General features: G+C 38.1%; 1 protein-coding gene across 1 annotated transcript; it reads left to right on the forward strand.

The window, feature by feature from the left end:
• The first annotated feature begins 1,548 nt into the window (after nucleotides 1-1,548).
• LOC137285177 (ethanolamine-phosphate cytidylyltransferase-like) lies at nucleotides 1,549-24,830 on the forward strand. The gene is made up of 15 exons (XM_067817418.1): nucleotides 1,549-1,842; nucleotides 4,245-4,287; nucleotides 9,677-9,722; nucleotides 9,825-9,910; nucleotides 10,236-10,311; nucleotides 10,559-10,625; nucleotides 10,772-10,819; nucleotides 12,257-12,338; nucleotides 15,952-16,090; nucleotides 17,889-17,965; nucleotides 18,855-18,932; nucleotides 19,694-19,759; nucleotides 22,193-22,258; nucleotides 22,434-22,522; nucleotides 22,862-24,830. The coding sequence occupies exons 1-15, from the start codon at nucleotides 1,754-1,756 to the stop codon at nucleotides 22,941-22,943; spliced, it is 1,134 nt and encodes a 377-aa protein (XP_067673519.1). The 5' UTR covers nucleotides 1,549-1,753; the 3' UTR covers nucleotides 22,944-24,830.
• Nucleotides 24,831-26,827: the final 1,997 nt, after the last annotated feature.

A 26,827-nucleotide genomic window follows, 5' to 3' on the forward strand; every position in this document is an offset into this window, starting at 1 on the left:
CCATCCCAGTGTATCGGTCCTTATTAATAATTCGCTGTAAACGTGGCTTTGGTAAGGTCGAACGGGAATACAAATTAAAGACCTTCTTACTGTCTGACCAGGGAGACTCGAACCAGGGATAATCTTTATAGAGGCTCTCTGCTCGAACGTCTGTAGAGTATCCCTGGTCTGACGCACAGGGACTTGTATCGCTTAGAAACAGCGCTCGAAAGACATATATGTGTATAGACCATACCCTAGTACTATATAAAAGGAAAGGGATGTAACGAAGAAACCACCCCCTGTTCGATCAAAGTTACATGTCACCGCGTAAAATATTTTTAAGGCAACGTCGAGGCCAACGGATCGAACGCTAGATGATTTCCCTACAAAACGAGCCATAAATGGCCACAATCGGATCATTATTTCAAAAGTTATACTCCACGAATCATCGAAAACAGCTACCTCCGCAATTTCACGCCAAAATCATGGATCACCAAATACGGCGAAAACTCACCTTTTAAATTAGTTTATTAATTCCAGACACGTTGACAGCACCAGCGCTGGGCTGGATTCGATCGGCTGCGGCATTCCGTGGGTCGGAAAACTTATTGCAACACCTACATGTCATTTTCTCGACAGTAAGCAAACATTTTCACCAAAATCGCTGGCAAACCTACTCACTTGTCGGCCATACGTGACCTTGACATTCATTGAACTGAGCAGATCCGCGCAAACAGACTCGGGCCATCCGACTGGCCACTGCCACTGTATATTTTATTTCCCACCAATCGGATGGCCCGAGTCTGTTTGCGCGGATCTGCTCAGTTCAATGAATGTCAAGGTCACGTATGGCCGACAAGTGAGTAGGTTTGCCAGCGATTTTGGTGAAAATGTTTGCTTACTGTCGAGAAAATGACATGTAGGTGTTGCAATAAGTTTTCCGACCCACGGAATGCCGCAGCCGATCGAATCCAGCCCAGCGCTGGTGCTGTCAACGTGTCTGGAATTAATAAACTAATTTAAAAGGTGAGTTTTCGCCGTATTTGGTGATCCATGATTTTGGCGTGAAATTGCGGAGGTAGCTGTTTTCGATGATTCGTGGAGTATAACTTTTGAAATAATGATCCGATTGTGGCCATTTATGGCTCGTTTTGTAGGGAAATCATCTAGCGTTCGATCCGTTGGCCTCGACGTTGCCTTGAAAATATTTTACGCGGTGACATGTAACTTTGATCGAACAGGGGGTGGTTTCTTCGTTACATCCCTTTCCTTTTATATAGTACTAGGGTATGGTCTATACACATATATGTCTTTCGAGCGCTGTTTCTAAGCGATACAAGTCCCTGTGGTCTGACGGACATTTTAAAACTATGTAAATCCATTTCAAACTGTCATACACTCATATACTTGTTTTGTACTCTGATGGATATTTTAAGGCTACATATGTTCATTTCTAACTGTCCTACACAGATTTGCTGTTGAAATACCAATTAAAGTTTCCACAGAACGTACTGTTTCGAAAGGTGGGCCTGTTTGGATCACGTGATCATGAGAGACGCGACTGGCGTTAGTTACGGCAGGCTCGTTTTGCCTGTCTGAGATCTCTTAAGCTCGTCGCCTCACTACAACCTTTTTGATTCTGCATAAAGGCTAAGAGCCGGACACCAGTCTAATAGGCCGATAGTTACACGAGCGAAGTGCTGAAGAGGAGCTTGTGCGAATCCGACAGAAACGAACGTGGAATGTAGACAAACCTCTTGGCTACATAGCAATGGCGTCCGGTGAAACATGTCAACGAAGTGAGGACTTGCCAAGTCCAGGAAAGAAGCAAAAACAGACGACAGTATGGATGGACGGATGGTAACATGAACAAATGGAATAATTTCATTAGCATAGCCGATTTATTTCTTTAACTGAGGTATCGGTGTCGGTTGTTAGGGTGGGCGTGTCAATGCAGTGGTAGATCACAAATGTCACATCACGCCACTTTTATGGTAACTGTGATTATTCGCTCACTTTGCGACAACAGTAGCTTGGAATATCGATTGCATGGTTGACTGTTGTTGGCGTACAGATAGGCCCCTTTCAGTCTCAACTCTGAGAATTGCTAAAATATAGTTTTGTACTGATCTTGGTCAGAGACCATATTTCGATTATATGATTTCTGATCGTGATGTATCCGATCTGTCATTGTGATATCAAGAGATGTGTGTAAGTCCTTAATTCTGTATTACTGGTTAAAGTCAGCTGGTCATTATTCTGTCATATGAAATGGTTTTGTTTTAAGTCCTGCATGCAGTCATCTGTGACTGAATCAGGTATTCCTCTGTTTTTTACGTTTAATGATTTTAGATGCTGTACATATAGTTAGAAAAAGGTTGAACGTAATATGTAAGAGTTTTCTTTTCTTGTCTAAATTACAACACATAATGACAACTGCTTCTGGACCATTTACACAAAGAAACTTTAGTTCTTTGATAACTACTGTACCTCATAGTTTTTCAGAGATTTACTAATTTCATCGCTTGAAAATACCTATGAAGGTCCCAGTTAGAGCTGAATTTCAGTAACCCATGTTTGTTGTAAGTGGCAACTGACAGGATCGGGTGGTCAGACTCGCTGATTTGGTTGACACATGTCATTGTATTCCAAATGGGTAGATCTATGCTCATGCTGATGATCACTGGGTTGTCTGGTCTAGACTTACCATTATTTACAGACTGATTCACATACTGGTAGCTGGAATATTGCTGTGTGTGGCATAAAATATTAAAGAAACAAAACAAATGTGAATTAGTTTAGGGTACTTACTATAGGGAAAATTCATGGATAATTTGTAATCCTGTCATGTTAGGACCTTGTGTTAGATTCTTGTGTGCATGTGTCTGGATTTTATCATAGTGGGTCTGAATCTCAGATTTATGATAGTTGTAATGAATTTTGTCGACATGGTACACCCTATGCAGGGTCATGGAATTTTCCCATGTGGCAAGGACTACAACACTTATCACTTAAAACTTGCCTCCCATTTGACACTGATGAAATATTAGCTGATATTTGTTGTTCATCAAACTTTCTGAATTGACCCTGACACTACCATTGTTTATTTTGTTAAACTCCACTTGCAGCATGTACATGACTGATAAGTTGACAGAATCAATTCTCATGTAATTATGATATAACAGAATTTATTTTTAAACTTGTATAATAATGTTGCTGATATTAATGATCCAAATGACACAATCATCTCACAAAGCCAGGTAAAGAAATCCTCAACGTTTGGTGTTTCACATTATTATTTGGACAGAAACATTGAATGGAATATACAGTCGTGCCCCGTTTATCCGCACCTCAGATATCCGGAAAACTCGCCTTCTGAACGAAAATTGCTTAAAACGAATTCACAACATTGTAAAGTTACTCACCTCTCCGGAAATCCAGTTTCCGCAGCTGTATGGTCATTTTCACATACAAAACACTAAATTATGTGCATTTTTTGTCTCGTATATCTGGATGGCTCTATGTTTTCACACGCAATTACTGAGGGCCTCGCGTGCCATAACATTAAAGAAGTCAGCAGTCTTTGAAGCATGAGAACATTAACTAACCTCTGAGTAGCAAGGTGTCACTGAGTTAATTGTGAGGCGTGTCAATTTGTGGGTCACTATAATTAATTAATCTGGATCATCAAGCAAGCCTGGACAGCTGTGAATGAAAAGACAATTGCTAACTGCTTTAGTCATGTGGATATTATCCAATCAAATGAGGACCCACAAGTATACATGGCCTTGACGGAACTTTGCGATGCACTATGATCCTGTACACAAGTTGCAACTGTGACTCTTACTGCCGATGATTTTGTGAATGTCGACAGTGACGAACTGACCGGCGAAAGTCTTCTTGCTATTCTCCATAGCCAGTGCAAAATGCTATGACTGATTTCTTCAAGTGAGCATAACTGCATGAACAGGTCTGAGACATTTTATGTATGCACTGGTATTTGTTTATGTGTAATCAATAAAGACTGATGCCTACTATGTTCATTTCTTTGTACGTTTCTTTGTACATTCCTTTGTACATGTGCCTGTGGTTCAGATATCTGAAAATTCGCTCATCCAGACAATTTCAGTAAAAACACAAGTGTTCGGATAGACGGGACACGACTGCACATCTATTAGACGCCTGTGCTCTCCTACATCTTCTGTGAGTACGCGACACAAAATTTGAAAACTAACCATCAACTTGTACTTATTTCCTTTCAGTTTTGATATGGTTCACTTCGGTCATGCCAATGCATTGCGACAGGTGAGTTGAACTTGTTGGGTTGAAATGACATTTAATATTCTGGGAGGGATGTTGTTTGGCATACTGGGATTTATGTTGGAGCAAAACCTGAATTCAGTCACAGCATGAAACAACATTTTCTGAAAACATACCATTGTTGTTGTTCCATTGGTTGTTGCTGTAAAGAAATACCAATATTATGATACAGGATTTTCACGTGTTTAAATGGACAGTTCCTAATGCACATTTTTTAATGGAAGATCTGCCATGGATGGCATATTTGTTAAAACACTGATTGATATGCTGTATACAGGCTTCCTAAATCCTCCAGTTGACATGGTTTTGTTAGGTGACTGATCTGTTGTCATGGTGATCATGGAAAGTATATATATTATATTCAGTGATTGTTATTAACAACCAAGGTGAGTTACTGTTAGCATACATACTTTCACTTACAAGGATTCAGCTTGTGGAATTTTTCAAAACTGACACATATTTCTCAGTCTAAGTAAACTTATCCTCAGCACTTTTCGTTACACTCCACTACTGAGTCTAACAAAACCTTATGGGAGGTTGCGTCAGGGAACCTTTGAGATTGACCAATCAGAACACAGCTTACCAAATTGCAAAAGTGCACATTTGCACATACCTTTTGAACTTTTTTATCTCGAAAAGGTTCGTACCTGAACGATTCTGAATGCTATTAAGTGTACTCTCGCTTCCGGCTGATGCACATGGCATACGTACAACCATGACAACGGTGAGTAAACAATTGCTGAAAATAGTGTTTTGGTTCTATTGAAGTATGTTATCTTGCGGAAATATTAGCTAATGGTAACCATGTCAACAGAAACCCCAACGGGTATACACTGCAGGTCAAATAACTGTGCTATATACAGATTTTTGTTTGTGGACAGATCTGTGTCAGTGACCTAAATATTTTGAAAGTCCCTCCCATCCATAAATAGTAGCCGTTGTCTGATTTGTTAAATCTATTTAACCTTCTCGTGTTTGATTGGACGGTCATTGGTCGCTCAAAGGTTACCTGACGCCACCTTCTACTAGGCTTTGTTAGACTCAGTGGTGGAGTGTAACGAAACACACTGAGACTAAGTTTACTTAGACTTCATATTTCTGAAATAAGAACAAATGGACCATGTCAGTAAGTGCATTCATTTAAACAGACATCACAAGCTTAAACTTACAGTTATTTATTAATTTTATACATGTTACATGTGTACATACGTTCGGGATACAGTTACAAACTGTAATATATATTTAATTTTCATAGAGTAGTGATCATGTAAGCAATGGTTTGCTTGTTTAATCCAAATGCTTGCCAAGCAATGTAGAAAACATTGTTTTACCTTGAACAACAAAATTGGAGCTCCACAAATCATCCTCTTCCTAATTTCTATGGTCCTTACGTAAAACACTAGGTTCCTATAAGCCAATCAAATAATGTTTTACTTTACCAACAACATTAGGGTTCATCAGGCTCCTTACTTCTTAATTTCCAGGGTCCTTATATGAAATACATATTACCTGTAAGGTAATGAAATGATTATTATGATAGGATAGATACATAGTGCTCATAATCTGTGCAGCTGGTACATGATCAAGGTGTATTGATGTCAGTCACAACATCACATCATATTATCAATCTCAACTCCCTGGGGATTATACAACTCTTGCAATTGCAGCATTGTCATTCTAAATAATGTAGCAAACTATTGTAAGGTTTATAAATACATAACTGGAAATAAGTTTTCATGTGATAGAATGGATGTATTTGCACCATGAAAGTGGCAAGACATATTGTGGCATGTTAGATGGACTCATGAACAAGATAAAAAGCACATGAATGGATTATGTAAGTTGAGACATTGTGACAAGGCACTCAGTGTAAGAACATTATCAGCTACACATGACCGAGGCATATATATGGTTAATTTGGCTTTGATAACCATTGCTTTCATGTCAAATTGCAGGCAATTAGCAGGCAGTTACCATGACTTTCACCTTCAGTTGGCAGCTAATAAGGATTGTGACTGAAGTTTTCTCTGTTGAACGACAAGGTTTAGCTGTGTGATGCAGTTCTGTTTTGATTTGAGAGTTTGAATCAGTACTGAATCGAAAATTGTTTCGTTCTTGCTGACACAGATGATATACTCGACGTACTGTCACTTTTTTGCCAGGGATTAACATACAAATCAGGCTATTGCCATTTATCAAATGCCAAGCGTGAATTGGTATCCTCCTCAGTGCTCATCTACAATCCATATCTTATATCATGACTTCTGGCCTTGAACTTGACATAGTTAATGACATACTATCATCACTTACGAGTGTGTCGGGTCAGTTCATGGTCACCTAGCAGAGATAGAGGACTTATCTATTTCAATGATTAGGCTGTCTTACTGACAATTACACAGTCCGTTTATCTAGATGTTCTATATTCTCAATTTGGAAAGATAAGTTTTCCATTTCACCTTGTTACAGTTACAATGTATATTATTACAGATGTCCTTACCAAAAGAAGAATTAACTTCTTGTTAATGCGTTATTTCATTGATTGCAGTGTAATACAACTTTAAAATTTAGTCAAATAAGGCTCTTTAAAATCCCAATTCTAATCAAAGTAATGAATTTTCTCCCCATTTTGTGGTAAGGGGACTAAGCAGAAAATTCTAGATAACCCTGTATTGTGAAATTATTCATTGAGTGAAATACACAGATTACTTATGGTGTCAAGAGTGTTTTTAGAAATATCTCCAGTGCATGGTTTCTAAAGTGATATGTTAACATCATGCTAATGGTATTAGAGTGTTTGTATTGTAGCCAGGCTAGTGGTACAACATGTCACAGTTCTGGAATGAGCTAAATCTTGTGGATAATTGATATTGATTATAAGTCAGTTTCTGTGTGAGCTCATGTCAGTAATGATAATGTATATACACACTGGTTGTGGCTCCGTTTCAGTATTTTGTGCCATGTCAAGATGTCACTGGAATTGAACTCAGCACTTTGGTAGGACAGGAACAGGAGTGCAGTTTTGTATTGTATTATGTTCTCTCTGTAACGCAGCAAAAATGTATGTCATATCATAAATGAACGTTAGCACTATGCACTATGTGCCTTGTAAGTGATGGAACCCAATATTACAAAGTGCAACCAAGTCGTGACTCTAACTTCTACTAGGTGGAAGTGAGTTTTTGAGAAATAAATCAATAATAAATCTATAAGCATAAATATGTCAGCTCATTTTTGTTGTATAGCTATAGCTATTGAAACACTGCTATTCATAAACACGTCACGTCAATGACCGCTCTTGTAACCAGAGATCAGCTGTGCCCATGTGTTGCTGTGGTTTAGTGGGTACATTATTACAAGAATATGTTTATTTTTGTGCACAGTAACATCTTGAATTTCAACGCACTACGTTGCAACTGGGATGTGGCTGGTGCAATTAGGTTTTTATCGTAGGTTGCTCCTGGTGCAAGTATGTTAACATCTCTTAAAGATCACATATACTCTAGGGGGTGCAAATGCATAAATCATTGACATCGTTATAAATGAAACCCTATCATTAATACTGCTCATTTCGATCTTTAATTACCTTAAATCGACCTTTTTGTCAACAGTGTACAATTCTAAACCGCAAACGAAATTTCAACCAATCTGCGTGGCGTGTCTCCTTGACGTAATTGTAGGTATAGAAATGAGGGTCTATGCAGAATTCATCTACATTTCAGGGGGTAAACTATTTTGTTTACAAGTTTGTACAAACCTGAAATCATGACAGTTGTTGTGAAAAATGAAAGCTATATGTTCTCACAATCTACAATCATTTAGTTTTGTCTCCTGCTTTGCCTAGTTTTCGAGTTACAACCCTTGTTTTCATAGACGATTCTGTCAAAATCACTTGGTGTCGCTAGGTTGTAATCCATGTTAGGTGGTATAAACCTACACGGTATTTGTCATCATTCACTTGATGCTCAGTTAATGAATTTATAACAGGTATAATTAGTGGTAATGCCACTTAGATTACCCGACAAAGGCCCCCATTTGGCATTTCTTGTGTCTGGATTGATCAAAGGATTAACCGATAACATGCTGATTGATTAATTACTTTTATGCGGATTTAAATGGTTATTTGTCAAAAGGTAGTGTTTATGTATGTACGTTTACTAACCTATACTGAATACACTCTGTCATATCTGTGCCTATGTAAAAACATCACCCTTCTTTCAAAGGATTAACTGCTAATACATTGATTGATTGCTCATTATTGGCTAACTAAATTACTTTTGAAAAGAATAACGCACATTATGCAGTTTGTTGCCAGGTGTGCTATCTTGGGACTATACAGCAATGTGAAAAACCTGAAACGATACATCACATTTTCGTATATTAGACTGTTAAGAGACACATCACTTGGGAATCTACAGATGAACTATATATCATATGTTTTTGTGTATTTGATGGATACATTCCTTGAACAAGGTAATAGCCTAACATTGCTCCTATAACTTTAATTTGTTTTAATTTTGATATTTGCATTTTTTTTTATTAAGTTGTCGTAGCTTTCAACAAAACCACAAGGACAGCCATTTTGAAACGGGTAGTAATGGTCATTATTTAGTCAGAGTAAACTGATATAAAATCTCTGAATGTCAATCAATACGACTTTGACAGACACATGAAACTATTTACATATTTTTGTCATGTTTTCTTTTCTTGGTTCCATGGAAATAATCTGGATGTAGTCTCAGAAGAGAAGGGTGAGCTTCAATTCTGGAGCACAACTCGAAAACCTTTCAGTGCCTTTCAACAAAACTGGGGGATTTGCCATCTTCTGATTACTCTTGCTACAAGTGGCAGCATAACTGAAAAACCTATCTTAGACCATTGCTCACTTTTTCCAGATTTAATGTAATGGTATAAATGTACTATGTAGTTAGGCCATTACTAACTGGCTGAAAGAGCCAATACTTGTTTAACATGTATTAAAATTGTGTATGTGTGAATCTAGTAGGAGGGCTCATAGTACCTCCTTTTTCCTTGTTTATCATGTTTACCTTGTTTTAAATGCTTAAAATGTCAGAAAATGTATATTTGGCTCTAAAGGAGCTGAAGTTTGGCATATAAGATTCCATTTATGGTGTCATTGTATTTTGTTCACATGGAGCATTTGTCTAAGACCCCATAATATGTTACACAGAGTTACATCCCTTGAGCTGCCTATTGAAGCTTCGTGTCTTCATGTCCACAGATCTTCAGTTTTTGGCACTGTTTGTGTTTGTTAGACTCAAAAGCATCACTTATGAGTTGCTAATGGTCCATTTTCTATCCTGGAAGCATGGTACCATTTAATGTTTTATCTTAACATAAGCTCTTTTGTCCTCAGGGCAAACAGTTTGGCGATGTGTTAAAGGTTGGCGTTCACTCAGATGGTATGTACCCAGTAATCATCTTTGGGTGGTGGGTTGTTGTCTTGGTCAGAGGTACCTAGATACTTCCATAAAGATTTCTAAGGGTATGGTTCTGTCTTTCAGAGGAGATTGCCAAGCATAAAGGACCCCCAGTGTTTCATGAACAGGAAAGATACAAGATGGTGCGCGGCATCAAGTGGGTGGATGAGGTAGGACCATTGACTCTATGTGAACAAAACAGTTTACCAATATAAAGGTTGATTTAGGCTAGGTTAAACTAGCTGACAGGAAAACTAGAATTTGTTCACTTTGTGCTCCTACACTTGAGTATTGTGTTTATGAAACCCTTTGGACATATCAACAATGCATTTTGTTTGGTATTTCTAGAGTTTTCAAGGAAAACAATTTTAGGCTTAACTTACACCTCATAGGGTTTGTACAGGCTTAGCTTCATTTCCAGGACTTACGTCAGAGCATGATACCAGGCCATTGGTGGTATATGTTATGCATGTACTTGAGTTGATTATGTTTCAGGTTATTGAGGATGCCCCATATGTGACTACACTTGAAACACTGAGTAAATACGACTGTGACTTCTGTGTTCATGGAGGTAAGAAAGACCTGTTGTGAAGAGCTCCAAGGATATGACGCACCTGGCGTGGGGACTTAATTAATTTGCCTCACCACTTACTTGAATCAAGACAACACATTTGTGATATTGGCAGACTATCAAGATCCATTACTAAACATGGATATATTTGACTATTTTATGAGTGCATAGCATATCATCTTATCTTATATTTGTTGATGATATCATAACATTTGCCCACCTGTAGACCTATCTCATGTATTTGCAGATGATATCACCACTACTGCCGATGGCCATGACACATACCAGCTCGTCAAAGATGCCAAGAAATACAAGTAATTGACACAAAATCTACAATTCTTACCTGGGATGGCTGAAAGATTTCTGAAAACTGAAATTGTCATTGATACAAAGATTTGGGAACTAATATTCAAGTACGAAATAGCTTAATATTCATCTGTAATGTTTTGTCACGTTGCAGAGAGTGCAAGCGAACTGAAGGAGTTTCAACCACAGATCTGGTTGGCAGGTATGACTGTTTTGTCATATTTGATTTACTTCTTTGCTTATTCTCTGTAACCGATATATATATACCTGCTTCCTGAAGACGACTGTTGAGAGGACACCACACCAGCTGAATAAGTGTTATTACTGGTAGAGGGGACCACCCAGAAGTGCCAGCTTCCAGGTCTGGTTGGGAGTGTGCTGATAGTGTGCTTACGCTGTTGACCACTGGCTGATCAGCTTACCATGAAACACCATGAAATAATAACTGAAGCTTGTTCCTTAATGTTGAAAATTGTATAAGTGTTTCCGGTAGATTCACTATCTCACTCTTGTTTCCCATGGCGTCGGGGATCAGGGATCAGAGGTCAGGGAGGAAAGTGGTTCATACACAGATTTCTCTCTTTTGTAATCTGTTGTAAGTCAGTGGAGTATCCAAGGGTTTGCTCATCATGCTAAAGGCACCAGGCCATAGTGTATCCTAGTCCTAACTATACCTGGGAAAACAGCCTGTGCTAGAACCACACCCCTGTTTTGTGCAAACTTATCGTCTTTCAGTATTGTTTAGTTGAGAGTCAAAATTGGGTTTTGATCAACTTGCAGAAATAACTATAAAGAATCGGTATGTGCAATGACAGGCCAATCATCCATGATTATGTTTACATTAAGTTTTATTCAATTCCATGCAATGGTAGCATTGTGATCATCAAAGCTGGCTGGTGGCGTACACAGAAGTGTCTGGCTTTGTCACATTGCACTGTAAAGCATTTCCAGTTGGGGGCTCATCTCAAATTTGAAAAAGAAATCTTTAGTCTTCGCAAAGACATGAGGGCCTGTGGGTTCAATGTGGGCAGCAGCTAATCTGATCTGTTAAGCTGGGTTCGATTCCCCACATGAATACAGTGTATGAAGCCTGTTACTGGTGTACCCTCCTGTGATATTACTGGAACATTGCTAAAAACGACACAAGGCCATACTCACTCCATGTAGGCACCGGTATCCAAACTGTGGGTTTCACACAAATGGGACAGAATTTGAATTTGTTTCCAAGCAGTGATAAACCATACTCTTTTAAATTCATTATATTTGTTTGAGGCTAGTTGTTCAGGCTGTGTGACTACCTATGTTAAGTAGGAGAAGAAAAGATAAAACTTTATTATCCCGAAGGAAATTCCTTTTCTTTATCAAAGATGGCCTCATAATAAATGTATACCAAATTAGCCAAAAATGTACACAGTAATTACAAGCACAAATGAATGCTGATGATAATTAGTACATAGGTAAGTGGAGGTAATCGAAAGTGGTTTCCAGATGGAAGTAGTTCAAAATGGTGAGCGACAATATGGGTGCTGTCAGTTTTAATTTTAGTTGCCTTTTTCACAGTCTGGGACTCATAAATAAAAGGAGTATACTCGAAAGACTCTCCAGGAATTTTTCTCCAGTAGTTTTGTTTGTGTTACAGAATGCTGCTGGTGACAAAGACTCACCATCAGCCAGACGAGGGCGAAGCGGTGGCATCATCCCATGTTGGGACAATCAGCTCTGTGAGTAGCATGACTCTGGGGAGGGGATCTAGCACCGACTCTGTATATATGCATGTGTGTTTGATATGTGCTTGACATGTTGTATTTACTTGTCGGACTGGGACAGGTTGAACTTTTTGACCTGAGTACCCAACCGTCCTGGTACCCAAGGTAGCATTGCCTGACAAAATCTTTTATAGCTGTAACAGTTAATAGAGTAAATTACCTTACTTGACAGTCATTGTGACAATGGTCAGTTTGGTCATAAATTTGTATGAACTTCACATCTTGGAAAACCAAAGGCAGGGGCAGAGCTTTCAAGATGGTGGCACATCCGTTCTGTGGAAACATCCAGCTTCTAATCATCCAGTGTTTAGCACAATGGCAGAGGAAGCCCTTACGAACATGGTTAAACCAATCTGAAGAATTTCACTTTATATAATAAAACTTGACAGGTGTGAGATTGGTCTCATGGCAGTAAATCATTCTGTGATCATAACCAGGTGAGGTGTTGCATATTTATCACAAGTTGATTATTCAATCTGAAATCACATGTTGGAGATTATATCAGTGAACACATAACTGTCATCTTGACCATATGTTTGCTTCCTTATAGACAGGAAATTTCAAGGATTGATATGTTACACTCTACTCTACAAATCAATTTCACAGAGTAATTATTTACTAAATTGGTTATTGCTGTTCACTGATGAATGAATTGGAATTGTTAGATGGTATTTGCTTCAAGTCTAATGTTTTGCCTAGTCACCATCAACATGGTCAGTGAAACTATGAAAGGCAGTGATTGGTTGAGAGAGACACACCCCTGTCTAAGTGCACCAATCTTCAACGGTGTCTTGCAAACCCTGAGGTTTTGTTGTTTTCATTTTTATGAATGATATGGCATTAGACTATCAGCCACTCATGACGAGTCACATTATGGCCCTTGTATTTTATTCGGGACCCGGGTTGTGAAATATTATTTCACCGACCTGGTTATTGTGTCCCTGACTGTCCCAACCGTATTTGCGTGACATTTGCTTGACATGTGCCTCATGATGCTCATATGTGCTTGCCATGTGTCTAATGCTGTGCATGTGTTTTATGTGCCTCTTGATAGTCATATATCATGTGTGCTTGACATGTGTCTGATGATTGTCATCTGTCATGTGTGCTTGACATGTGCCTCTTGTGTCAGGCGATGTTCATATGTGCTTGATGACATGCTTCACATGTGTCATGTGTGCTTGAAGGAGGCTTATGAACCATACACAACAATTTAGACATGTATTCAGAGACAAACTTATTTCAAATGTTTGATGACTAAACTATTTTGTTAATATTTCCAATGCTTTGATGAACCCTTTCCATGTTACTGTTTTTTGTCGTACCTTACCTTGACACGCACCAAACCTTGACATACACAGTACTGTCCAAATGCCATGGTGACGGACTGTGTTGTACCGTAACGTACACAGTACTGTCCACAGAGCATGGTGACAGACTGTATTTTACCTGCAGGTTGGCAATGTAATGCAATAATTGTTTCATTGTTTTTATGTATGGCGGTATTCACATTGGTGGTAACTTGCTAGGATAATGCCAGTGTAAGTACTATGATATGCTGGCATCTGCTGCACGGCTTGTTGAAGGGGTTTGCAGGGTCTTTTGCCTATTGTTTATTTAAAAATATGGACTCGAAAAGAAGAAACAATATTTTGAACTACAGCTGAAACTGGTGGATTATGTGATGTCATACAATGGCTAAGGTCATTTCGTTACTTTCTAAACATGCAGACTGGGACTGACACTTCATGTTAACAGTGTTTCAATGTAATTTTGGCTACATACGGTTGCAATTGTTTTTCAGCTGGTTTATTTGATCCACCCTGAAATTTGTTAAAAAGGGAAAGAATTTTGACAGTGTTTGGGTTCAAATAAGACATGTGAAATGAAACCCTCAAGACGATCTTTCTTACTGTTAGTAAGAAATGGTGTGTAATGTCCATGAAGACTTCATTCCTGCATAAGATACTCCGATTCCAGCTACGCCTCTCTCATAGTGTCATCTACATGTTTGTGTTTAATTCTTTAGTACCAGCAAAATTGTGGAAGATGAAATGGTTTGATTTCTTTTTGGACATGTAAACCAACTGAAAACAGGGCTAGTCAGTAATTTTCAATGAACAGTGTAACTTGGGTACATTCATCAATTTCATGATATTGTAGAAAGTAGGGTAAGTTCTTTCTGAATTGTCATTTCACCCCATATGGTAATATTGCACGTTCTGTATGGTCTTGAATAGAGTAATACCAAATTTTCAGCATGTTAAACTGGAATGTTTAAGGTACTGAGTTGCATCAGTCTCAGTTTGTGTCTATTCTTGGTTTGGGGGACACCCTGCACACTCTCATACAATTCCTTTTAGTACTTTAATCTGCTCAGACACAAGAAGCATATATCTGCACCATACTGACATGTGACTTATATAAACCTGTAGTCATCCTGAAACTAAACTGTCCTCATTGTTATCGAGTAATTACTGTAACTCATTAACTTTCACTTCACATGACTCGTCCAGAATAGTTAATGAATTTGTTTTTTGTTTCTGGTTTATTGATGACAGCTTCTCACTGTGAAAAAGTGTTTTGGAGCAGTTTGTACTATAGCATTGATAGATCTTGACTGTGCTAGACAGCCTACAGTCAAGCTTCTCAGTGGCAAAATGTTCTATTGCACTTTATACTATCACTGCCATCACTGACAGGTCTGAACTGTGCTAGACAACCTACAGTGAAGTTAAATTATCTGCCTTACAATGTAGCCATCTACAATGTGGTTTTCAGACTTATCTTCAAATCATTTTACATATATATGCATGATTTGAAAAAATAGGAAGTATTTTTTAGATTCAGAGATAATTCAGTAGAATCATCATTATCAGTATTGTAATAAGTTCAGTTTGTAAATCATCCTGATCAGTTTTCATTATATTCCTGATCATAGCGTCATATTATTTCTGAAATTCAGTTTGATATGAAAGCATGCATTTAGCAATGAACTAATGGCTAGTCTTTGTCATGCTATCTGGAAATTATGTTTTATTGCAATAAATTTTAATGAGCATGCATATTCTGTTGAATTAAGCTGAGAGATTTTTATTACCATCCAACACAGAATATTTCTGTTTAATAAAACAGCTGAATTGGTGTAGCTATTTTATCCATTGATAGTAAAGTATATATTCAAACTGTATGCAACACCAGGTCCTAGATTTTCAAAGCTCTCTTAGTGCTGAGATCCTCGTAAGTGCCATACATTAACATAGACTCAAGACTGTTAGTGCTGAGATCCTCGTAAGTGCCATACATTAACACAGACTCAAGACTCTTAGTGCTAAGACAGCTTAGTAAATCTAGGCCCAGTGCTGCTGATGTTCCCTGTAACATGTAACATTCGTTCCCACATCACACCAGTTACTAAGGAAATCCATACACGATGAATGGGAAGTAAATGCTAATTTTTGGATTCAGTTTTATCTAGCAATTGGGCTACTTTAGACTTAGATTTCCAAAAATAGTTTTAGATATGTCATGGATTTTTTAAATGAAACTGTATATTCTTTCCTCTAAGGATTCATCGTCTCACAGTCCCTGGACCGGAGTGTCACAGTTCTTGCCCACATCCAGGAAGATCATTCAGTTTGCTGGGGGCAAGGAACCAGCCCCAGGGGATAAGATTGTCTATGTATCTGGAGCCTATGATCTCTTCCGTATCCTTTGTTGCTTGACAAGTCAAATGTTGGAAGCTGAATGTGACATCAGTCCATAAATAATGATACAATGTCAATCAAGACTAAACTTCATTCAGAGTGCCATCCTCAGTATCTCCAGGCTATACATTCCGATAACTCCCCACTATACCCTGGATTCATCTGTGTCTCCCTTGGCTGGCATTTTACCCAATCAGATGTCTATGCTGGGAAGTTGAGCAAACCAATCACAACTCACTTTCAATTCTCAAACCCATAAAACTTTAGGTACTATGAAGTTTCGGGCATGTAATCATTTGACCAGTCATGTGATCCACTAGAGACAGACGTTGCTAGCGTCTGTCTCGCTCTGTGTATTCCCCGCGAGGAGACGAAATGTCGGATGAAGACCAAAAGGCACAATCAGTCTCATTAGATGAAATTGCTGACAAACTAAATACAGTTCTTCTCCGCCAAAACGACCTAGCGAAGCGTTTTGAGCAACAATCTCGATCGTTTTCCTGTCAAACGTCATCAAGCGTCGATTCTGCTGAATTGACCCAGACTGTCAGTAGTGCAGACCGTGAATCCATCCAATCTCAAGGTAACCCTAATTCTGTGGATTCTCTAGATATTCAAGGGCAGTTCCAAGCAATTAAAGACTGCCTTCAGCATATAAGATTGCCGCCCGTGTTGAAGTTGAACGAACAAAGGCGCGGGGTGCGCGCAAGTAACAAGGCGCAATTTAACTGTGTTACAAGGTCGGCTCGTTATGTCGAGACGGCCTTGAAGGTCATCGCGACCGTTGGTGATGGTACCCCCTCAGAGGACAGTATAACCATGCTTTTTAGCATTCTCATGGCCCACATGGGTTATTTACAGGATGAACATGCTGCTATAGTAGTCCAAGGACAATTCGACCCTGATTGAGACTGATTGTGCTTTTTGGTCTTCGTCCGACATTTCATCTCCTCGTGGGGAATACACAGAGCGAGACTGACGCTAGTGATGTCTGTCGCTAGTGGATCACATGACTGGTCACTATGATGTAAGTTTACATAAACTGTCAGTTTGTCTGTATGATTTCCCGAAAAGCGGAGTCAGACTGCGAACAAACCTTTGCAGCTGCAACTGCTATCGTTGTTGACACTAGTAAACGTGGTTGTAACGACTATTTAGCTGATTGGCTACTGTGAGCCAGCCAAGGAGGATAATAAAATTATCATTTTATCAACAGCTTAGCATGATAATTTTAAAGGTTTGTTCGCAGTCTGACTCCAATTATGGGGAAATCATACAGACAAACTGACAGGTCCAAAACTTAAAAAAAAATGTGCAAGAACCCCTTATACCTCTTTCATAGTACCTCAAGTTTAATGGGTTTGATAATTTAAGAAGTGAAAGTGAGTTGTGATTGGTTTGCTCAACTTCCCAGCATAGACGTCTGATTTGGTAAAATGCCATCCAAGGGAGGTAATAAATTCAGAGACATAGATGAATCCAGGGTATAGTGGAGAGTTATCATTTAAACCCTTTAACATCACGAGTAGATGCTTTAACTGCTAGGCTACCACTGGAATCTGTCTGATTTTGAAATGATGATTTAGCTTGTCTTTGACTCTTTGGGTACTACAGACAATATGACTGTAGAGTTTCAACTCTACCAAAATGTAGCCAAAATTTAGATATTATCATCGGTATCGTACGTTTTTTTTTGAGAAGTCAAAGACGTTTTGGTAAGAATGAAAGAGTGTAGGTTTTCTTTGTATATTTTATGACAATATGAGGATGGTTGTACTTGTCTTTGACAACCTTGAAGATGTCGGCCATCTTGATTTCCTGGAGAAAGCTGCAGCTGAGGGCAACTTTTTGATTGTTGGACTTCACACAGACCCTGTGAGTGTATTTCTTCAATGTGAGATCAGCTCTATACAACTAAAGTAGCAGTTTCTCACAAGCTCATCCTATCTATAAATTGTGTCTAGATCAATTTCATTTTTAAAATTCACCATAGACATGCAATGTGTAATGGTGAGTGGAAAGTCAAGTTTAGAGTCAGTTCTATCAGGGTTAGATCCAGCCAAGTCTCCCACACATCAAATATCCAGTTTTTCAGTATCTTTCATTCACTGCCACACATTTTTGGTTGGTTTCTAGTCAAGTTAAGTGAAGGTGACGGCAAATCAAGCACAGTGACCTTTTGTTTATGCAGAAACATGTGGACAGTCCTGTTACAGCTTAAATTTGAACCCACTTTCACTATCAGCAGATTCCAACAGTCACTACTGAAGAATCTGAGTGTATTTGAGTTGATATTACCCTTCACTTAAACATAAAATGTAATTCTCATCTTAGAAATGGTGCCATACACTGTCATCTTCGGTTACAACTTATGGAACCTTTTCACAAACTGATCACCACGAGACCACCCTGAGACCACCATCTAGTTTTCTCTAAAATGGGAAAACAGATTTGATCTCAAAGTTCAGAGCATTTCAGTCAAATACCTGGAATTTTTTTGGGAACAGGTTTCAAGTAGACACTATCAATCAATGCGAAATACATCTAAACTTTACTACCCAAGTTTAAAATACATACTTTAAATACACAATATTTACATTCTTATACATATTGAAATTCAGAATTATCCAGGTTTTGTAGCCAAAGTTTGAGTCAGTTCCAAAAGGGAGGTTTTGGTGTTTTGTGATGGTGACACATTTCATGCGTAATAGTGCACCCATTTTTTGACATGTTTGATTGTAGTTATGTTGATTGAATGTTGCAGATAGTGAACAGATACAAAGGGTCCAACTATCCGATAATGAACCTACATGAAAGGACTCTCAGTGTCCTGGCTTGCAAGGTGAGACATTTTATCGGCAACACAGAATATACAGATGTTCAATTGTAATGAGAACTTTAGTTGAGTATTTGCTTATCATTCTGAAGACAAGACTTATCACTCCACCTATGATCAAGGTTAAGAACCAAGGGCTGTGAGCATTTCAAGAATAAGGGCCCTGGTTCTGTTCCCATATTGGATAAAATTGGGCTCTGGGTAGAATGTGTGAAGCCCATTTCTGTCTGCTGCTGTGATATCGCCAAAATGTTAATAAGTTAATGGCTAATAAGCCAAGTAAAACCATACTCATTTGCTCACTCATGAGGAGGTGGCACTGTGGCCAGAGGTGTGGTGATGGTTTTGGCTTGCCAGCCTTTTCCATGCCATGGATTAATGTTTGAGGGTTGAAAACTTCCATTATGATTTTTTGTCTGTTTATACCAAACTGTTTCCACAAGGTAGTCGGCAGAACTCTTTGAACTTTGCGGAGGGTAATGTTTTGTAATATTCCCATTTTATTCTGTGATTAACCCCTATCAGTATTAGAATGTAGTCTGTCTTGGCAGTGTTTAACACTGGAGCCAGGACAACTGAATCTGTTCTACGGTGCATAGTCTGCTTCCCTTTCCTAGATGCCTTGTCTTCACTTCCATACTGGTTTCAAGCATACTGTAGTAGACACCTCTCATTGTACCTTTCAACCAAGGGTACATTAAGGCATTGCCTTTTGATTAAGGTTTATTTAAGTACTATCACTGACAAATGATTGGTGCATGTTCCAGTACGTGTCGGAGGTTGTGATAGGAGCACCCTACGCTGTCACCAAGGATCTCATGAATCATTTCAAGGTAAGTGTCACACTAGCACCTTGATGGCTCTGATAATCTTCAGGTCCCAACTGCTACTGCACTTCTAGTACAAGATTGAAGTGTTGGAGGGCTTTTTTTTCCCATTTAAAAATGGACAGAGTATATGCCCATGGAGCAGATGATCAGTGGTGAGATACATTGATGCATCATGCCAAAGAATGTTCAAAGATGCTATTTGTTGTAGCCTGTCACTCGACATTGAAGGGTTAATACAGTATGCCTAGAGTCAGTCAAGGTAGAGTGTTGTTGTTTTACTTCTGCTTGGTATTTCAGAGGAATGACACTATAAAAACCTGTGAGTCTTGATTACAAGCAGCCAGATGCCTTATGACAGAAGGATAGGTAGATGGACTCGCATAAATCATTAGCTGTTACTTGATAACATGAACAGGCGATCTTTTTGTTGTGAGGTTTGATAACTCTCCTTTTGAAATGATATCAGCGACAGTCCAGCTTCTCACTTCTGGTCTGGTTCCTGACTCAATGTGCGCTGCGACATCTTGCTACATGTAAAGACAGAACACAGCAAACGTGTTGCCGTGGTCACCTTCATTGAAAAACTATCGTTTACGAAAAAAATCCATTAACTGACCCATGTTTCGCTTTGAGTTTTTTACTTTAGAAAGGCATCGTTTGTTTAGTTTCCATGTACAGTACGAACTGACACGATATAGATAAAGACGGAAAACGCAATGAAAAATCGGTATATAGTCACGGCATTTCCGATGACAGGACATGAAGCAGTGCAAGTCTTGGGTGTTGCAGCATCAGTGACAATTGTTTTCATATGTTATCAACCCCTTTGTTATTTCGGTCGGTAATTCATTAACAATTGCCGCATTAAAATTCTACAGATAGTTCCCATACTACCACCAATCTCAATGTAAACAATTGGAGATACACCTCCAACCAACAACTACCCCCTGGAAGGTCTCACCCCAGTTTGTGATTATTTCACATCCCTGACAATTGAAGAAATTTTGTATAGAATGTAACTGTTAGTTAGAAATACTAGTATATTAATCTGATTATTGTGAAGACAAGCTGTATGTAGACACAACAGTAAAATGTAAACCTTTGTTGCTTTAACACTTAACAGTGCCATTTATTATGCTAGAGATTGAAATTTATAATCAGTATGAATATATGTATTTTTTTTAGTTATGCAATAAAAGACAGAACTTGGAAAGTGCCCTTGAATATGTACTTATCCTAAAAGTACTACTTGTTCTGTGTCTGAAATGTTATATTTAATAAATGAATATTTTAGTATTATTCCCTTTTAGTAAAAATTAAGAAAAAATACAAAACATTTTAATCTATGCCCAAAATTCAGGATAATTAAAGTGCTGTAGAAATTTGGAGTGTTTTATGCATTATTTATCCATATTTTGATTTTATATTTCATGCATCACAAACAGTTACAGCCATAAAAAAGTAGATTTTAGTTATGCCCATGTATATCATAATAAAAAATTACATGGCTACATGTAGGTGACGATTGACATAATTCGTTCGTTACTGTTATCTTACAATTACGTGACCATTGTTTTTCACTCTCTCTACCTGCTAAACATTTGTGTTGTCAAAAATCGCAATCCCATCTTGTATGACCCGATGAAATTTACATTTCAGTGTTTGTCATTTCTCACACCCCATCAGCTCCTCGCTGTAGTGAGTTACATGAATGCAGCCACTTTGACCGTACTTCTAAAGCGATTTGAAGACATATACAATGAAAATACACCGCAGTTTTAATTGTGTGGTACTGAGACATCTAGTACCGAACTTAGATTACCGATTGCAAAACATCAACAAACCGACAAAACATGACGACCAGCTGATTCCACTGTCTAGCTTCGAACTGCTATTTCTCGATACATTCTAGAAATATAAGCAGTCATGACTATCCCAGGTGTTTCATAGAAAATCAGAATAAATATTTCAGGACATAATACTTGCTAGATCATCTTAAAAGGAAAAAGATATACTGTTCATGCAACAAGATGAACGTTCCCAGTGAAGGTGAAGGCTATACTGGTTAACTGCAATAGTAACATGTATGGCACACATCGCGCATACGACATACGCTGTCAGTTTAAGGTCGAACCGTCCGGATCAGTGCACCTGGTGGATTAGTGAAGGGAAGATAATTTCAAAAAGATCGCCCATTGAAATTTATGATTTGATTTTGGGAATATCTACTGATATTTGCTTTTAATTAGGGGCTGAATATTGTCCAATGAGCAGGTCCAAATAAACCTGAGCAGTTTGAAATGAGATGTAAAATAAACTCATACTTCATGTAGATTGGAAGTTGTGACTGATAGATAAATATATCATAAAGTGCTTTATCAGTATTTAATTGTTTATCATTACTGCTGGTTTGATGAAGTCTTGCGTTGATTCCAGGTTGACTTGGTGTGCCACGGGATGACGCCCATCATGCCAGACATCGATGGATCTGATCCCTTTGCTGTAAGTGTCATTTCTGTTTGTACCATATGCTCCAGAAATGCTTCATTTATATTTTACTTAGAATTTGAAGTCTCAGTGCTAATCAGTTTAGAGTGCTTATGGTGACTATATTTTTCTATTTTTATATACATTTGACATACCCAAATATCTTAAGAACAAATGATACTTGTTTCAGGAACCTAAGAGGCAAGGAAAGTTTAAACTGATAGATAGCAAGAATGAACTAACAACACAGATGATCATTGAACGAATCATTAAACACAGGTAGGTGATCATCCTCTGACGGAAAGTGTATCTTCTAGTGTATGTTGTAAGGATAACAGTCAGTGTTCAGTTGCTTGTCAGGCTTGTATCAGGCGTAGCATAGTGGATAATTGTGTTTGCGCATGCCGAAGACACGGGTTTGACTCCCCACATGGGCACAATATGTGAAGCCCATTTCTGGTGTCCCCTGCCGTGAAATTGCTTGAATATTGCTAAAAGCATCATAAAACCTAACTCGCTTGCTTGCTTGCGATTTATGGTAATTGCACAATTGTTTTTTGGAAATGAGCCCAAAATCTGATGTCAGCCTCAGGTTTACACAACCCATTACTGTTTCAGGCTAGAGTATGAGTCGCGCAACAAGAAGAAGGAAGAAAAGGAAAAGAAAATCTATGAATACATAAAGAATGCCAGTGGATAATACGCACTGATGCTGTTTCCTTGGTCTTGCCTCACACTGATCTTTAGCATAATGATCATATATACTGCTCACCTTACAACCACTTGTCACTGAGGGATATCAAGGGTCTTACATGGGTTCATTACAGATGTGTTCAGGAGAGGCCAAAGATTGTGTTCAACATTATGTGTCATTCTGAACAGATCTTTCAAATACATGTACATGAATTTTTTAAGGATTCAGCTCCTTCTGGTTTATTTTCAAAGTTGTCCATGGTGTAATATATTCCATACTGATGACATTTTAAAGAATAAGACAGACTTGTGTAACTGTAAGCTACATTCTGTTTTCTTTGTTTTGATATGATTAGATATTAGGATAAGATATTGATATGGTTTCACACAGGAGTGTCTTGAAGATGTAAATGTCAGTGATTTCTGTACAGAAAAGAAACACTTCTTCATTCAAATTCAATGAAAATTACTATCATTTTTGACTCTGAAATGCTTGTTTATGAGGATTGCCATGACAACCAAACAAATGTGGCATCATCTGCAACAATGCCATGTTTCAGAATAATTAACTTTACTATTCAATTTAAGTTTTCTTAGGAGCATGCAGTTTTTTTCATTCATGTGATTATTATTTATTTTCCATTTATTGTAAATCATGTGAAAATGTTTGGTGCTCTTGTTCTATTTCCCCAATATTCTTCACATGATTATTATTTGTTACCATGGCAACGCCAGAACAACTACAATCATTTAAATGAACTGGGTGTTCTTCAAGTTATTTTGAGTGGTATATTTTTACACCAAAATAACTAGAAGCATCTTCATGTAATGTTTCACACAATAATTAGCATCAACTAAAATAAGCAAACCACTATCCAGATAGAGATACCGAAGGCTGATACTTTGATAACATCTTTACTGTCCTGATCCCATAATGTTTGTACATCTTACAGCTCAAGGTGTTGTTCCATGCAGTGTAATGTTTACCTTGCACATTGGGGTCAATTTATTGTATGTATGCTACTCAAATGAGGTAAAACAACACCTGATTGTTTAATATCACTAAAGTTTTGTTGTCATGACATGACATATGAACTATAGTTACCTGAAAATATCAAGTGTGCTTTAACTCAGTTTTGTTGCATATCTATTAAAAGAAAAATAATTAGACATTGTATGGATGAAGGACATGTACAAATTTCTCAGAAAACGTTGAAAATGGATTTTGCCTCAGGTAGCAAGTTGCTTGATGGACATGCTTAACATTTTGTGAAATACAGTTTGGTCAGCATGTTTCAGTAACAGTCGTACCATAGTTCAGAGATACCTATGTTTTTAGATAGATATAGTGGGTGTGTCAAAAAGCTGATGAACAGAGATTTACCTTGTGTTAGACCTCAACGGTACAAACAGATGACACGAATAACACCCCACAACTTGCGTCATTGGGACAGACCATCCATGGTATAGGATGTACATATCTACACAGGTATGAATGTTGTTGCAGTTGTTCAGAAGACACTGTAAATAGACAAATGTTCTGGGCAATTTCCATCAGTCACACCAGTGTGTTGCAATGGCCAACATTGGCCACATAATAGTGTTGAAAGAGATCAGTTAAGAGAGTATTTTTGCTGTGTATGTAATATCTGTCTTTACCTCTTTTTTGTCTTTCAAGTGGTCCACTTGATATATGTTAATAATAAGCAGATTTTTATGTTATTGTCTCATAATATTTTATGACTAGTTCTATTACTATGTACATGATGTGTGAATAATGTCAAAACCCCTGGGTGAACGTTTCATGTTTTAGATCTTATTTTGTATTTTTAGGTTGTCTGTGGTGTCTTTTATCAAACCATTAGAAAATTTTGAAAATAAAAAATGACATATTTTTATTGTTAATTAAAACTACACGCCATGAAGATTATGTGCACCCCCAAGAAACAAAACACTGATGTGTCAGTGAGTGAATATGGTTTTACACTGCATCGGGGATGGTCACACAGATGTGAGCATTGGGACATCTCAGTGATACAGAACATTTCATTCAGCACAAATAGTACCAGGATGTATGACAGTCTGTTTTGAACTAAAAGCTGGTTCAGTCTGTTGAGAAAGATATAGGTCACTTTGACAAGACCTAGAGGACGTGTGAACTATGATATGAGGTTGTAGTTTTGGTTTCAGTAACACACTTTTGACAGTCAGGTTACGCCATAAACTGGGTGTTGACATCAGCTTACTGGAAAACATTTATCTGCAAAGTTGACTATGGAAACGACACAATGTTGTAGATTACTGATAACTGACCAAATCCGCTCTTTCAATGGCAGACAGGTAACTGTGGGTTTGGGGTGGAGCAATAACAACATGTGTTAAAGTATACATACATACTAGAACTGTATTCACGCTTGGTGAAACAGGTGATAATGGGCCCAGGTACCTTGGATTCGAGCCAGTAAGAAAGGGTGCATGCAGAAGACGACAACAGAATATCTTCTTGACTCATCCTGCCACCCACCCACGTAAAACTGTTTTAAGAAAAAGAATTAGTTAATGGACAAGACACCATACACAGATACACCATAAACGATCTGATGGCTGACGATGCTTGGTACTAAAACTGCACTACTGTACTATGCTGTATTCACGTTAAATTGCGCAAACTATTGATGCGAAATATATGCATTGGTCAAAGAACGAACAGTTTGATTTGTAGGTAACAGTAGCTGCAACATGAATTGTGCATGACAACTGCTTTGCGATCCTCTTTTAGACATATCCTTGTAGGTTGCCAAGCAATATTAGTAAAATAGCACAGCACAACACAGCAGACTAATACAGACTAATACAGACTAATACACAGTAGTTGGCCATAAGTGAGTCATCATTAGTGAAACTCCCACATACCTGTATGTTGGTTAATTGTTGCAAGAATAATTTTCATACATTTAGTTTCGGTCAAATTGCTTTCAATAATTATCTGTCCGCTGGGGAATAATGTCAGCTACATAAACAGACTTTCCATTAAAATTTCCGAGACTGCAACTATTCAAACAACATATATTAGACATACCAATCAGGTTTAACATGGCTATCTATGAAATAGACAAAAAGTTGTACTTATATATGGTGCTTTCAAGCAGGTGTCATTCGATTACTACTAGTAATCAACGGAAAGATGAAAAGATTCTATACATGTGACTGAAGATGGTTTCCAAGATGTTTGGAAAATATCAAAATAAAATGACTTCTACTCACTGTACGAGAATTATTCTTGCAATAATTAATAAAGATGTAAGTAAATGGAAATTTCACCAGTGATGACCCATTCATGGTCATCAGCTACTGTGCATCAAGTATTCACGAAAACATAACTACGGGTATGCACGAAGTGCATTAGCAACAAAAATATAGGATAAAATTTGACTGATAGAACAATAAATGATACCAGACTGATTCACATGCCGCCCAACATTCAGCTTGCGTCTGAAACAACGCATGAATTTCCACATTAATGAGTTCTAATGCGTCAGTAGAGTCAATTTGTCAGAGTATGGGTGAGTTACTTGTGTGACATAACATTGGGCTGACTCATTTACACACTAGTTGTTGCGTACCCTCAAGAAGACACAATACGGCGATGTCGGAGGTTAAAAAGCCTGTACGTATCTGGATGGACGGATGGTGAGATTTGTCACAATCTTGTAATTGCATTCATTTTTTTTCTGCTGTGATTCAGCAACAAATTGTGTTTAAACAACAATGTTCTGTTTTTCCTTGTTTGATCTTTTACGTGATACAATGTGCGTGTACGGAATAAAGCATCACGATAGTGGTCGGAAATGGCATGGACGCAGAGGCTTCAGCAGGTTGATCGTTGCGCTT

Source organism: Haliotis asinina, chromosome 5, assembly GCF_037392515.1.
Source record: "Haliotis asinina isolate JCU_RB_2024 chromosome 5, JCU_Hal_asi_v2, whole genome shotgun sequence".
In the NCBI taxonomy this organism is placed as follows: domain Eukaryota; kingdom Metazoa; phylum Mollusca; class Gastropoda; order Lepetellida; family Haliotidae; genus Haliotis; species Haliotis asinina.

What these genes read in the sequence shown, in the direction of transcription:
- LOC137285177 (XM_067817418.1), top strand. Translation starts at nt 1,754, where the DNA reads ATGGCGTCCGGTGAAACATGTCAACGAAGTGAGGACTTGCCAAGTCCA. An exon ending in AAAGATGCCAAGAAATACAA is followed by an intron (nt 10,626 to 10,771) that starts GTAATTGACACA and finishes GTCACGTTGCAG; the next exon opens with AGAGTGCAAGCGAACTGAAG. An exon ending in TCAGTGTCCTGGCTTGCAAG is followed by an intron (nt 18,933 to 19,693) that starts GTGAGACATTTT and finishes TGCATGTTCCAG; the next exon opens with TACGTGTCGGAGGTTGTGAT.